This window comes from Tachypleus tridentatus, chromosome 6, assembly GCF_004210375.1.
Source record: "Tachypleus tridentatus isolate NWPU-2018 chromosome 6, ASM421037v1, whole genome shotgun sequence".
In the NCBI taxonomy this organism is placed as follows: Eukaryota; Metazoa; Arthropoda; class Merostomata; order Xiphosura; family Limulidae; genus Tachypleus; species Tachypleus tridentatus.
Window position 1 is genome coordinate 64476743 of NC_134830.1, and position 15205 is coordinate 64491947.

At 29.9% G+C, this 15205-nt stretch overlaps 1 protein-coding gene across 2 annotated transcripts in view; it reads left to right on the plus strand.

Moving 5' to 3' along the window:
- The window catches only part of DCTN4-p62 (dynactin subunit 4), a 47339-nt gene extending 36549 nt beyond the window's left edge, over nucleotides 1–10790 (plus strand). For both annotated transcript variants that reach the window (XM_076505233.1, XM_076505234.1), the window contains exons 11-14: nucleotides 775–879; nucleotides 2636–2733; nucleotides 4343–4421; nucleotides 5959–10790. In XM_076505233.1, the coding sequence (XP_076361348.1) occupies nucleotides 775–879; nucleotides 2636–2733; nucleotides 4343–4421; nucleotides 5959–6090 (414 nt within the window). In that variant the 3' untranslated portion in view covers nucleotides 6091–10790. The remainder of the gene's footprint in view (nucleotides 1–774; nucleotides 880–2635; nucleotides 2734–4342; nucleotides 4422–5958) is intronic.
- The last annotated feature ends 4415 nt before the right edge of the window (nucleotides 10791–15205 follow it).

Sequence of the window (15205 nt, forward strand, 5' to 3'; positions counted from 1 at the left end):
ATGCTCTGTGGGCTTTGTTTGCTTGAAGTTTTGTATTTTTTTAAACTCAAATACAGCTTAGTTACTGAACTTGATAAGTTATAATGGAATTATGTGGTATTGATATAGTTATTAATGATTTTTTGGTTATTCAAATGTATATATAAAACATAAAAAGAAAATGTTCTACTTCCATGGGTGCAAGGTTTCTTAAGGCTTAGCAAACTACCATAAGCAGCAACTGAGTACAAAAGTTGTAACTGAACAGATAATTGTTTGCTTTACTTCTTTATTTACTGTTTTATGTTTCAAGTTCAGAATAGTATTATAATAATAATAAAAACGTAATAATCAAAAATGGTAATTTTGAGTAGTTTTTTATTTTTGTGGCATTAATCAATTTAATTACATTTTATTTACTGTATAATCAGAAACACTAGTTGATTATTTTTGTCATATTGCTTAATTTAACATTAAATTTAATCAGTCAAATTAATTGCCCAGCTCTAGCTGTAAGTGTAGCTGAAATTATTGTATGCAAGTCTTTATTTTTTTATTTTGAGGTAGATAATGTTTTAGTGTTCCACGTAAGTCTGAATTATTTTCCTTGGTCTTAAACTTTAAGCTTTTGCTATCTTTCACTAAACTAGCATAAAAAAAATGTGTGAATAAATTTCCTGAGTGAGAACTAGAGTACTTTAAGTAGTAAACTGTAACTATTTAGATGTTTCATTTTTTAAATTCATAAAACTAAAGATAAATTTACTGGTAAATTTCTTCATTTTATTTTGGTAGGAATGTAAAATAGAAGTTACTTTGTATAACCCTACTCCTTATGCAGCACATGTGACTCTCCTACCGTGTGAGAATGCTGAAGAGGATCCACTTTTCAATTCGAAGGTGAGAAAATGAATTTTTGGTTAAAATCTCTAGAAGATCTTGATTTTTATAAGTTCTGTGAAAACAAGTATAAGTTTTGCAAACTTGTATCTTTAGAGCAAAGAAGAAAATGATTGATTGCTGTCTTTTTTTTTTTTTTTCCAGTGATAAGCTTGTGAAATTGACTTAATGTTCAAATCAGTTTTAATGAGTTTTCAGTCTAAAAGCTTAAAATAATCTGTACTTACTCATGGTTAATAAAGGCCTTTAGATTTAGCATTAATACTTATAAAGCCTAACAAACTAAAGTTTATTCAGTTAAGTTTATGTATATTGAAGTAGTAGGCATAGTGTATAGTGAAGTTCTAAGAATTAATGTTACTGTACGTTAAAGTTGAAAACATATTTCCATTATAATGTATATAAAATTTTTGCTTCTTTGACTAAGGAATAAATTTTTATAGTAGCAATTTTTTATAGAACTTTGGTCTAGACCATGTAAATGTTGAACATGTACCTTGAGTGTAACAGTTCAGTAGTTACTTTTGTTATAAATAACATCACAATGTATGGTTAAGAAAAGACTTAGTCATATCACTTCATTTATAGGCCATGCATTTAGTTGTATGTCTGTAAAAAAGAATCCTGCAAAGTACGGTGATGGATATAGTCAAACATATTATTTCTGCATGTATGATCACATTTTGGTTTATTTTGAGAATGGTTCAGATTTAAGGTAAATATAAGAAGGAAATCAAAGTAAAAATAACTTGGTTAAATACTCTGGAAACAAAACTACACTCCTGTGACATAAACTGATTTTGGTTAAATACACTTATTCTTTGTTGTGCAAGATTATTCTCTCATGAAACTTAAGGTCTACTGCAGTCTTACTCTAACAAGAAAACTAGATTAGAAACAGGTCCTTACTTGTATGTAATTATTAATCATACAGTGAATTTGGTATTTTGTGTTGTGTAGAAATGCTAATATTATGAAATAGTGATGCCTTGCCCTTTGAGATTTCCTACTGAGTCATTAAGGCTGCTTAGAGTACTGTTGAGAAGAAGTGATTAAGATCACTGAAGTGTTAGCTGAGTTTGACTTCCCTTTTAAAAAATAACATGTCACAGGATGAAATTAATAATGTTAAATCTCCTACATTCTTTCAATGGTATTTGAAACTGAAAAACTCCAGTCCACAAGATTTATTTTTGTACACTTTTGTTCCATTCTTTCAGTTGTGCTCCCCACTTGCACAATGGTGTGTCTGTAGACTTGCACCACTAGAAATTGGGTTTCAATACTCATGGACAGAGTATAAATAGCCCATTGTGTAGCTACATGCTTAATTCTGAAACAACCAGTCAATCAGTCCTTCAGTAGTATTTAGAAAGTAAAAACCCAGTCCACAAAATTCATTTTTTTTACACTTCTGTTAAAAAGAGTTGCCTTGTCCTTACCTGTTGAGGTTCAGTATAAAGTGTCTTTAAGGTATAAAAATTTGTTTAGGACACAGAGTTTTAACAGAAATTTAAAAACCTGAAGTAAGTAGTATACAGTTAAATTTTATAAGTTACTACTATTATGAGAATTGTTGTGAGAAGGAATGTTAACTATGTCTGAAATCTGTTGAGAAAGAGAAATAAGAATAATTTTATTAATTCATATAAAGTTTTTATTTTCTACAGCAGTTAGTATTTTAAAACTAAGTACATTTTATTTCTTAATCTGTTAGTAACTTGTGTACATGTGTTATCTTTCTAACTTATTTTAGGTAGTGCTTCCTTCTAGCCAACTAGTTGTAGCAGCCAGAGATGATACAGCAGACTTTGATGAACTTAATGATGCTCAGTTGATGAAAGATGACCCAAAGTAATAAACTGAAATTTAAATTTCTGTTTTCCTTTTTCAGAAGTATATGGTTTTACAATTTATATGAATTTTTTTAGTTAAGAACAGTAATCTCACATTTCATTATAGAATTTACTCAGTGATTTTTTAAGTTCAGTATTGTAATTTAAAATACATAAACATGATTAAAATGACTAAGGGGATGGTATTAAGTGAGTAAAATTTCAGCCAAATGATTATCATTGGAGCCTGTAAAAGTAACTTGGATAAAATGTTGACCATTAATTTGTTATTTACTTACAGCTATTTATATTACTTTATTATTCACACTGTTTTTTTTTAACACTAAAGGTGGATGACTAACAAGTTATAAACATTTTAACATTGTATTCTTTCATAGATTGTTTAGGCAGGGTATTCATGATGAAACTTTGTAGAATGGACAGCAACTGCCTATTGTGGAGACACAAGTGTAGAGGATGACATTTCGAAAGGCAGAAGACTTTCTAAACGTCTTCCTCTACACTTGTGTCTCCACAACAATCAGTTGCCATCCGTTCATTGAAGTTTCATTTTGACACTGTCTTTAGCAGTTTTATATTAGGTTTGTTGTTGTACTAAGCAGTTTTTTTTATAAACTTTTAAGCTACCACAAAGTGGTGGTGGGCAGTTTATTCAGGAAGGAAACTATTAACATTAAAAAAAATTCTTTTAGCATACTTATTTTCAGTTATAGCTTTCCATCTTAAGGTAGAATAACATATCTAGTACAATATAACAACAGTATTTTTTCAGTTTGTTATAATGAAGTATTTTACTTTTCCAAAAGTAAGGTATTATGGTACTATAAGGCTAATAAAGCTCACTTGTAATACATTAAACATTTAAGACATACTGTGATTCGTTTGTTAGTGCAGTGTTTAGATTATTGTTGTCAAGTAACAAACATGTAAATTTTAGTTTGGCAAGATACCTCATTACAGAAGTAAGTTTAGAAGTTTTGCTCTCCTTTACAATAGTACCTTACAATATGGGAAGTGTATTTTTGTTTGCCTGTTTATCATTAATCATGTTCATTAATAGGCTTTGGAGCTGTAAAGCAAAGAGCACTGTAATCTTATTAAAGAGTTAGTTCAATATTTTTTCTTATTTTGTGAGAATTATTGGTTCTTTTTTATAACCAAAGTTTTATTTAAATTTAAGGTAAAATAGTGGCCATATTGGTGTATCTGCTAAGATCATAAAATAACATTCAGTAACTGAAAGTTTATCTGTCTGTGATGGAGAAGTGTATGTAATCTGCCTGATTCCTGCAGTGGTATTTCAGTAGCAATGAAAAGGTGAATTCTGTAGATATCAGTTTACTACACATTTCTTGTAATATTTGGAGAGCAGCATCATTTGGAAATTAGATGAGATATTGAAGCTTAAAATGCAAGTGAAAAGTAAATTTACTTAGAAAATGTGATAAAGGGTTAGCATGCTGCAAGTAATTTTTCTATTAGTTTTGAGAGGAAGTAATGTCAGTCAAGATATTTAGAGTATACTTATTAGTATTGCTAGCTGTATTTTGTTAATATCAAAAATTTTCAAGTATAATTTTCTAATCTTTATCTGTTGCATTTTACAGGGTTATTTCTTTTCGAAAATCCAACAAAATTGGATTTTACATAAATGTGACGCCTTTAAAGGAAAAAGAGAATGTTGTAGTAAGTCTTATGAAATCAGTCTTTATAATGTTAATTTTTCTTCCAATTCAGACTTGAATTATATTATTATTTTATTATAATAGTATTTTTTTTGCCATGTTGTAATACATCTTTACAGTATCCTATAATAGCTGTTAAAATTTCTTGTAATATAGTTTACTATTCTTGGTTCCACAGATAGCAAGGAACAATATTTTGTAAATTAAATACATATTTTAACTGAATAAGTATTTGAATCTAACCAAAATACCCAATGTGATTGTTACATGTGAAAAAGTGTGATTTCTGCAGTACATACTGACTACACTTGTTAAATGTTTTTCTTATTTTCAAATGTTTTGTAATTTTTTGGAAAATTCTTTTTCATTTTCAATAGATAAACAGAACTAAATTTATATTGCATATATTGATGGGAAATAATACATTTAACAGCCTGTTTTAATATATGTAAAGTAATGCCACAACGTAAACTTTTATCTCTCACTTAGTAACAACATAACTATTAACCCTTTCATTATGCATTTGTCAAAGTGCGCATGTCACGACATTTTAGAGAGTTACATTATAATGTAATTAATTGCTTTATTATCATTTTATACAAATATGCATGCCATAAAAACATAGTGAATCACATTTTTATATGATGTAATTTATTTGCCACAATCTTAGAAGTATGAAATTTGAAGTAAATTACTCACTATAATATAAATGTTAATAAAGCAAAGCATGACTTTTATAACCTTAAATCTTATTTGTTTATGGAGCCATTATATATACAATTAAAGCTACTTGCCATGTTTGTCGCATCATTTTTTTTCACAAGTTGTCAAAAACTTCTCTCCGATATTTCATTCTATATTATGTATAATCAATAGAAAGTCAAATTGTGTCTATCAAATATAATGTTTTTGATACAGAACATTGTCTATTTTGAAATCTTTTCTTGCAGTATTCACCTCAAAAGCTGCATTGTTAGAATGTTAAATTATGATAGGTATAGGACATTATTTGCTTTAATGCTTTTCTTGTATTTATTTGTTATAAAAGTAACTAATATGTCAAAATTAGAAATTTATTAGCTAAGATAGTGAAAAAAAAAATCTTCATGAGGTGTGGTCATGTGCTATATAATTCAATAATGTAATATGTGTTATATATTTAACTGCATAATTTACAAATTGTGTGCTGAGATTATTAGTTAGACATAGTCCTCAAGGGAATAAAACAACATATGAACAGATGTAGACTGTTAAAAGCTTTAAGCTATTTAGGATAAATGATTGTAGTTTCATGTTACAATTTCTGAAAGAAAAAACTAATAATTTAGATTTATTTTGTATTTTTTCTGGTAGTTACAAAGTTAGCTTAGTTAGCCAAAGAGAAATGGAGTTAGGGTAGAGGAAATAACAAATATGCATGTTTATGATGACAAGTAAGATAAACACATTTAGCCACAAAATTATGTGTAAAGGATTGGTTCACAATTCAGATCTATAACAGTCCTTATAATTATGTATTCATATTAATTTACTTTCAGGTTGCATTCCAACTGAAACATGACTTTGTCAACATGGTTTTACAGCTACAGGGGGATCATCGAGAATCACAAGTTGTCTGGTTAACTCATGTATTATTTCTGGATTTAGGACCTATTCAGAACAATATGTAAAACTTTGTCTATTTGTTTTACGTAGAAATGAAATGTATTTATTGCTAGCTCTCATTGTTAAAATACTCGCTTTGACAGTTCTTCGTATGGTATGTCCAAAAAAACAACAGAATTCTTTAACGCTGTTTTATATGTATAATAATACACATTTGAAAATTCTTCAGCTTAGTTTTGTAACCATTTATCTTGAATTCCTAATAGTATTTACTGTTACCTTTGTACTCATTTGGACAAGAAGGATTAAAATTACTGGCACTCTTGCAAAAAAAAAAAAAAAAAAGGTTGTTTAACTTTCACTTGTGGTCACTGTTTTTACAATTTTGTTTAAAGGTATAGAGCACAAAATTAGAACTAATTAATAATTAAATCATTCATAGCTTTTCATAGACCTGCAGACTTAAAATGCTAAAAAGCAGATTTTGATACCCATGGTGTGGGCACAGCATAGATAGCCTATTATGTATCTTTGCTTAACTACAAAAACAACTTTACATAGTGTTTAGAGAACATGTTTTGTGCAAATGCATACTTGTTACCTTACAACTACATTGTTTTTGTTTCAGTCTGTTTGTACTTTTAAATGTTGATGTGATTTTTTTCTAAAGTTCTTGCAGTTTTTACTTAAGTGTTAAAAACATTTGGATTCTACCAAAACATTTTCAAGCTATTAAATTTATTGTTATTTTCCAGCTTTAAGGAATTAATAAGAAAAAAACAAACAAACTACTAAAATAGTTATCTTCTAGTTTATTTTTGTTTGAAAAAAAAGAAACAAAAACATACAAAATATTTTCAGTGTTTGAAAGAAACTAAATATACTTATTTGCTTAGTACAGGCTCCTTTTACAGCTTATTCACTTTAATGTTAAAGTGTGAAATAATCTAGAAGACAAGAAAATAACTCACTATTAAGGGATTAAGTAGTAATGCATCATGTTTTGTATCACCACTAGTTTTTCAATGATACCTAACTCTATGTGTAAGTTTGTGCATTTATCTTTATAACAGTTTTTTTTTTCAATGATATTTTGAACTTATGCTATGATTTGTATGTTTGAAATTAAAATACACCATTGATTAGGTATATAAGTGGTGTAAACCTGTCCTTTAAACTAACTTACTTTAGGAATGCTCTTTTTACACCAGTCACGGTCCTTTTTACATGTAGCTTTAAGCTTGTCGATATAGTTTTACATAATTGTGTGCATACTACATTGACATGTTCTTATGTATTTTAATTGTGAGTGAGTTAGATAAGCTTGTTGTAAATTGATTTACACTTAATAGCACTTGGCATTAAATTTTTAGATGCAGAAGGTAAGAAAAATAATTCTTGGATTAAAATCTGTGCTTCTAATTGCTTGTATGTGTATAAGATGAAAATATGAAATACACAAAGATATTAGTTTTTTGTGTTTATGTCGCAAAAAGTTGTATATAAGCTAATTTTAATTTTCCTGTTAACTTAATAAAGTAAACCCCCCATCTTAAAAAGAAAAAGCTATTAAATATCTACTTCCATGCTAAAGAGGAATGTAATATTACATGGATTTTATTATGTTATTTTATATCTACACAATTGTCATCAACCAAAGTTTATAGTTTATATCCAGCTACATAATATTTACATTTGCTCTTATTTTAACCATGCTAAGTATTAACTTCTAACTGTGTGTGGAGGAATATCTAGGTTAATTTGTTTTATTTGTCGGTAAGATAAATTATTTATGACATTCCTACTTAATTTCCACATAGTTATCGTGTTGAACGTTGTTGTACTATTTTGCATGTGAATCAACAGATAAAAATGTAGATTGTGTGCGTGTCACTTCAGTGTTTAGTATTGCTGATTGTATGTCGATTTTGGCATGGAAATATTTATTGATTGCAATATTCAGTGTTGTATGAAGTAAAACTTTAAACACATCTCTATAGATTATGTTTTGTATTTTAGCACTATTGGTTAAAGTTGGGGTTAAAGCTACAATTTTGTAGTTGATGCATATTGTTTAGAGCTTACTTCCAAAATTTATATAATTCTAAAGAAACTGTTGGAGCTTTCTCATCACATTGTATCATAAGCTAGTGAAATTTACTTGTAACTTTCTCATCACAGTGTTTTAATGTAGCGTACAACTTAAGTGTAATGAGACAGATCTCCATATCATTGTAAATTCTTTTAAGTTTTCTTAGTGTACCAATATGATAGAACTTTTAATTTTTTTCCATCTCTCTCTCTCTTATAATTCATACTTTTTTATTTTTTCATTTCTTTTTCACACCACAGTATCCTGTACTAATGTAACTCGTGTCAGAACTTTTTCACACCACAGTATCCTGTACTAATGTAACTCGTGTCAGAACTTTTCCACCACACAGTATCCTGTACTAATGTAACTCGTGTCAGAACTTTTCCACCACACAGTATCCTGTACTAATGTAACTCGTGTCAGAACTTTTCCACCACACAGTATCCTGTACTAATGTAACTCGTGTCAGAACTTTTCCACCACACAGTATCCTGTACTAATGTAACTTGTGTCAGAACTTTTCCACCACACAGTATCCTGTACTAATGTAACTCGTGTCAGAACTTTTCCACCACACAGTATCTTGAGATAGTTTAGTTGATTTTCTAACCCTATAAAAAAATATATATATATACTTTTGCCTTTTCTAAAATCTTTCTCTAGATTGGGAAAAATTTTTTCTGTTTAGAAACTTTTTTTTTTACATTTTATAGGTAAATTCTGTAGTTATAGCTAAACGTTGATGTTGCAATAAGGGAAATTTATAACTTGTTTCTACTGTATAATACATGAAACATCACTGTTATTTTGTTTATACTAATGTAACATGTTTGTGTTCATGTAAACACAAGGATGGCTATGCATCAGTATTAGTCTTTTGCCTGCTATTCAACTAAAAAAAATAGAGGTTTTATATGATTTTCATTTTAATTTTCGTTTAAATTTATGAGTTTCTTGTTTATTATTGGCATGTTGGAATTTTGGTGAGAACATTAATTACATGTTATATTATTAAGGTTTAAATGGGTATTATGTATATTTCTATGATTCCATATAAGTAAAATAAAAGTATCTACTGTAAAATTACTTTAAAATACAGCTTTTTCTTTAATTGAAAGTATACTTCACTGCTGTTATGAAGCACAATACATTGCAAATAATTTACTCTTCATGACTGTTTTATAGGACAGATGCAGTTTAGATTACTGTGTTATTTAAGATTAGGAAGTACAGAATTTGATTAACTCTGAAGAAGTAATTTTATATCCCAAGGTTTTTGTCAGACAGTATGCTTGCATAAAGGTGAATTTTAGTATTATTATTTTAAATATATTTCAATATTTAAAGCTATTTCTGACAGATTTTAGGCTGCTACAAATAGCTTTAGACTTTGGAAATGTCTGAGTACCCATTCCACATGTAGAGAAGTACATAGTAAACCTGAATACGTCCTTAAAATTATGAAACTTCTCTTTTTATCATACCAACTGCTATGATGTTGAAAAATATGCACAGTGTAAAATAGGTTAAAAAATATTTATTTTGTTATTATCCTGGGATTTGGGATCAATACACTGAAAATAACTATAATTTTACAGTTTCTAAACGAAATTTGTTCTGTGGTTCATCAATTAATCAAACACTTACAAGAAATGTCACTAATTAAAATCATTAATCATTTGTTCAGTTAAAAGTAATAATTTGAAAACATTTCAATCCTCTGGTTACTAACTTTTAGTGTACAACGTGTCATTGTGGGACTTACGTGAAATTATATTAATACAATTATAATTACCATCTAGGTTTTGCCAAGTTATTTAATACACTGTGAGTGAACTGTTCCATTATACACTTAGCTCTGCACTGCACAGTAATGATTCATTAATGCAATGAAAGAAAGATAAACATTTATCGTTTTGATTTATATCTTATTGCTTTGTTACATTCTTACTTTTTTTTCCTGAAACTGTTAGAGATGTTTCGTAGATTCTGTATTTTGCACATAGGCTTTTAAAGGTACGATTAACATGGAGAAACAATCATTAACTTAAGAAATTGTTTGTTTATGCCTGTTTATTTGTGATGTTGAAGAAATTGTTTAGAAATGTTTGGTTTGATGAGTGTTCAACATGCAAGCTGGTTTATGGGATTGAAACCCATCATGAAACATGTTCACCCTTCATAACTGTGGGATACATTGTAATGTAGTGGCCAATCCCACAATTCATTGGTAAAGAGTAGCCCAAGAATTTATGGTAGGTGGTTTTGACTCGCTTCCTACAACTTTAAAATTTTGAATGGATAGTACGTAGTAATTTCGTGGCAAATTCCACTAAACAAACTTGTAGTGGCTATTGTAAAAGAGAGTTTTAATTTTTGAATTAGAGAGATCAAATATATTAGAATTTAACAAAACTGTTTGTTTTTATGTTCAGTAATCAGACCTGTGTAACACAATAAATAATATATTAAACAGTTGTGTACTGGTGATACTAGTTTAATTTTGATAACCTGAGTTTGATTTCTTCTTTAACTTTCCTGAAATATCTTTTCCCACAGTATAAAGTATCTGGAGTTGGAATATAATTTTTTGATATTATTATTGAATTACATGTAAGCAATGAAAAATAAAGTGAAACGAAAACAGTTGTTTTGTATAGTATAGTCAAACTGCCTTCATTTTATGTGTCAATTTTACAGTTTTTCAAGTTGAGCCCTTTGTCTTGTTTATTGAACTGTTTACGAGTCCAAGAGGAAGTCTTGATGGTGTGTAAAGAAACAGTAACATACATACTTTTTTGAAGTGTGTTGAACAGTATTTAGTATGAGCAAACTGTAATTTTTACGTCTAATGTCTCACACTTCAGTCTTTACCTTAATAAAAATACAACTATGGAAGCATAGCTTGTGTTTATAATGTTAAAGGAAATGCTATGTACACTGATGAGCCATTTTATTTGGATCAATCCACGTGGACATATATAGTTCATATATAAAATCCTAACTATATTACGCATTGGTCGCAGTTTTGTAACTCATCGTTTTCTTTTATCTGGAACTGATGCACCAATGTGTTATCTGTGTAACACTTACGTCACAATAAGCCACATTTTACTATCTTTACGACGGCTCTATTTTAAACATGCCCCAAGGTTTATCCGTAACGTCAGACTGTTATTGGCGATGGTGACACTGTCCACCTTAGAAATGATTTTGGTTTTTAAAGGCCATTAATCTTTTTAATGCTATTTAAGTTTTTTAATTTATACATTAGAAGTTTTTCAATGTGATTTCCTATTAAGAATCAAAGTTCATCTAATTCGATTTGAAATGAGAAAATAGTCGTAACGCGAAATAACTCGAAACCAGGACTGGAAAGGCCAACTTCACGTGACTAATGCTGCTGCTTGAACTACCCGTTAGTCATCCTGGCAAGTTATAATAATTAAAATTTTGCTACCAGTCTTTTAAAACTTGTATTACTTTACTTTCTGAAAACATCCATAACGTCAAATAACTCGAAATCGGGACTGGAAATCAACTTCAGGTGATTAGTGCTGACTTTTGAACGAACTTACCCTTTAGTCATCCGGACGAGTTATGATAATTACAATTATGCTACAGAAAGTCCTTTACAACTTGTACTACTGTAGTGTTTTGTCTTACCGCTGTAGACTAGATGTAAAAATTGGAGTTAATGCTATTCATGTTTTTAATTCAAAAATTCAACCTTGTTTTGTTTTACCTTAATTTCCTTTTGTGAATTTTAATGATTTTGACTTTTTATCGGATGTTTGGCGCGGATAGCATAGTTGCTTTGCACCATAAAACAACAAACCAGCCAACCAACCAATCGTATATGAAAAACATACTAATTATGTGATATCATTTGATTCCTATAACCTGTCTCTAAGGGACTTGAAAGTAGATGCCAACTTGCTGGGAATGTCAGTATTAAAAATCGTTTTAAAGACATTTGTATTGACAATGGTAACTCAGAGGAATATTTTTAACAATGAAACTTTTTGACGGTCATATGTTAGAGACGAATTAAATATGAAGTACAATATGTCAGTCCGTATACTAATGTCTTTGTTCAACTGTGTGAAGGTCTTGGCTATCGCCAATTGTATCTTCTGAAGGACATTACAAAAAACTGTAACGTGATAAGTGAAAACTAGTTCCGAAACCAATTGTATTAAATGTTGCTTGTAGTTCAGAGACATCATGTAGTGTAGTACCACGAGCTACGTTTAACCTTATTCATTAATTTACTGACGAAGAATGAAAATATGGAAAACTCCATGAAGTACTTGACCTTACGAGTTTTTATGATAATGAAAGCCACTGAAGGTGGTGTTAATGGTGATGGTTTATTTTCATGGTAAGAATTATATCCTTTAATCTCTTTAGAAGGCTGAATTACGTAGACTGTACTTGAATATTATAGCTAAGCATACTCAATTCGCTGCAGCTTTCCACGTGAACCAAAAGTGGAATGAACTCCTCGACGAATGGGATACAATTGAACATAATATTTTGAAAAGTTTCCAATCTTGATGTTATATTGTAGTTCTAATAAATCGACTAGTCTTTTTAAAACAATTTTCCGTTTTAAATCCCACTGGTCCGTGATAGATCCAAGGTGATCAATGTAATATACTTGGTATTTATGAACGTTACTGTTTTTATAAAATTGTAAGTTGTGTATATAGTTTACTTTCTGTTCGGGACCCTCGATGGCCCAGGCTTAAGCTTAAGGGAGTTACAATGCTAAAATTCGAGGGGCTCGATACCTCAGCGAATACAACGCAAACAGTTTACTGTTTATTTCTGTGCTATGAGAAATGTACCCCGTTTTAGATAGATACTAAAGTATTTGTACTCTGTATTTATTTTTATACTACTAAAACATGAATGTAAATTTTAAAATTTGAGACTTCTCTAATAAGTATTTCATTTCAATAACATTTTAATTTAGAGATTAGTGATATTAAACCATTTTTAAAAATAAAACCATTAGATTTCACACACACACACATTTTTTTCCAGTAAACATCATTAAACATTGTAACAGTATTTCTGTTTTTCATCTTAAAAATAGGCAATTCTGATTTTGATTTCATGTTATATTTTTGTAGCCTGTGAGAAAAGTCTGGCGTTTTTGTAGTATTCCTCTGTCACTTTATTATTATAAAGTTTTATTATAATTTTATTGTAATAGAGGAAATGTTTGACTATCGTTAGCTTAATTGGGATAATGAGAAAGTGATGACAGCTCAACTGTGACCGCAGCAGTTCAAAATTATGGACTACTGTTACTGTGTCTGATGACTTATCCCTAATTTAGTTGGTTCAACTTGTGTGCCGTTCACATTCAAAACGTAGCAATCAGGCACGCGATATTCAACAGGCATGCCATTTACCATTCTGGCTAGCTTCAGTGTTCAGGATTGACGAGTGCTGCAAGACACCACTTCTGAAAAAGCTTTGGGAATGTTTTGTGTTTTTGAATATCGTGCAAAGCTACACGAGGGCTATCTGCACTAGCTGTACATAATTTTGCAGTGTTAGGGTAGAGGGAAGGTAGCTAGTCATCACCGCCAACTCTTGGGCTACTCTTTTACCAACGAATAGTGGGATTGCCTCTCACATTATTACGCACCCACATGTAAAAGGGCGAGCATGTTAGATGCGACGGGTATTCGAACCCGTGACACTCAGAATTCAAGTCGAACGCCTTAACCCACCTAGCCATGGGCCATCTGGAAATATATTTAAATAGAGATGAATTGTTCTCAATTACAGAAGGATGAAATTAGTAGTTATTTCAATTGTGGCAAAACTATAAAGTACTAAACAATGGGAATTCTATTTTATAATAGACCTTCAAGGTTCTTACTTCAAATATTGTTATTACGATGTAGGTGCTCAACAGTAGAAGCCTAACTTCACAGCAAAATCTAGTCAGCAAAATTAGACTGCACACATGAAAGCTTCTGTATCTTTCATTGAGAGCATCAGAATATCCATTCAAAACACTGTTTGAACTGTTTAATAAAATATTATAATTATATATGATACATGAATTAACTCACGAAACACCAAACATATATGAGCCCTACCAGTGGCGCAGTCTGCGTACTAACAACGCCAGAAACCGGGTTTTGAAACGGTGGTCAGTCACCTATAGGTCATTGCGGTGTTTTATGCTTAACATCGAACAAAATAAACATAAAACCAGTTTATATTATGGATTTGATTTTTTGGCATTCCTAAGCCAAATATGGAGTCCATGTTGTACACATTCCGCACTTCCAGCTGTTGAGTATAACAGTAATTAATTCCGTTGTTTAGTTAAGAACATTATTTCTGAACACTATTAAAAATGTCTACAACTAAAATTCGTAATTTTCACTTTACTGTAAAATTCTAAAATATGTGATTAATTAGACTAACTGTTCTTAAAAGGGCGATTGCTCTTAATTTCGGCCAATGAGTAAGTTTTATTTACTTCTCTAATTTTTCTAAAGATTGCAATTCTTCATTCTTTCTATTTACATAAAATTCTAGAATTTTAATGTTTTAATAATTCACATGGAAATTCTTAGAAGGGGCAAAAGTGTTGTTAAGAGTGTACTAAATAGTGTATAGTGTGAATTTATGAATATTATAATAAATTTGACAATATTTGTTCGTTTGAAAAGAACTAAAGTTCTTTGAATACTGAATTGTTCGAAGGTTCTCAATGGTCTTACGTTGAATATTTTCCAACTGGAATGTTTCTTCGTAGTGATAGTAATAGGGGAAAGCCCCACATTAAATATCAACTACATCACGTGTTTCATTAAAACATTCAGCTCGCAGATGAATATCGTCCTTTTATAATTTTAGAAATTGGCCAACTTTATGTCAAAAATTTCCACCTAACGAAACATAATTCAGTCTTTGACTTGTCGTGCTAGCATTAAAGCCAGTGAAAAATGAGAACATTTGAAAACTGCTCATTAGGAGTTACTTTCGTTATTTCAAATTCATGATAATATTTTCTATCAAAAACAGTCTGTTTTAAAGCTTCTTGATTT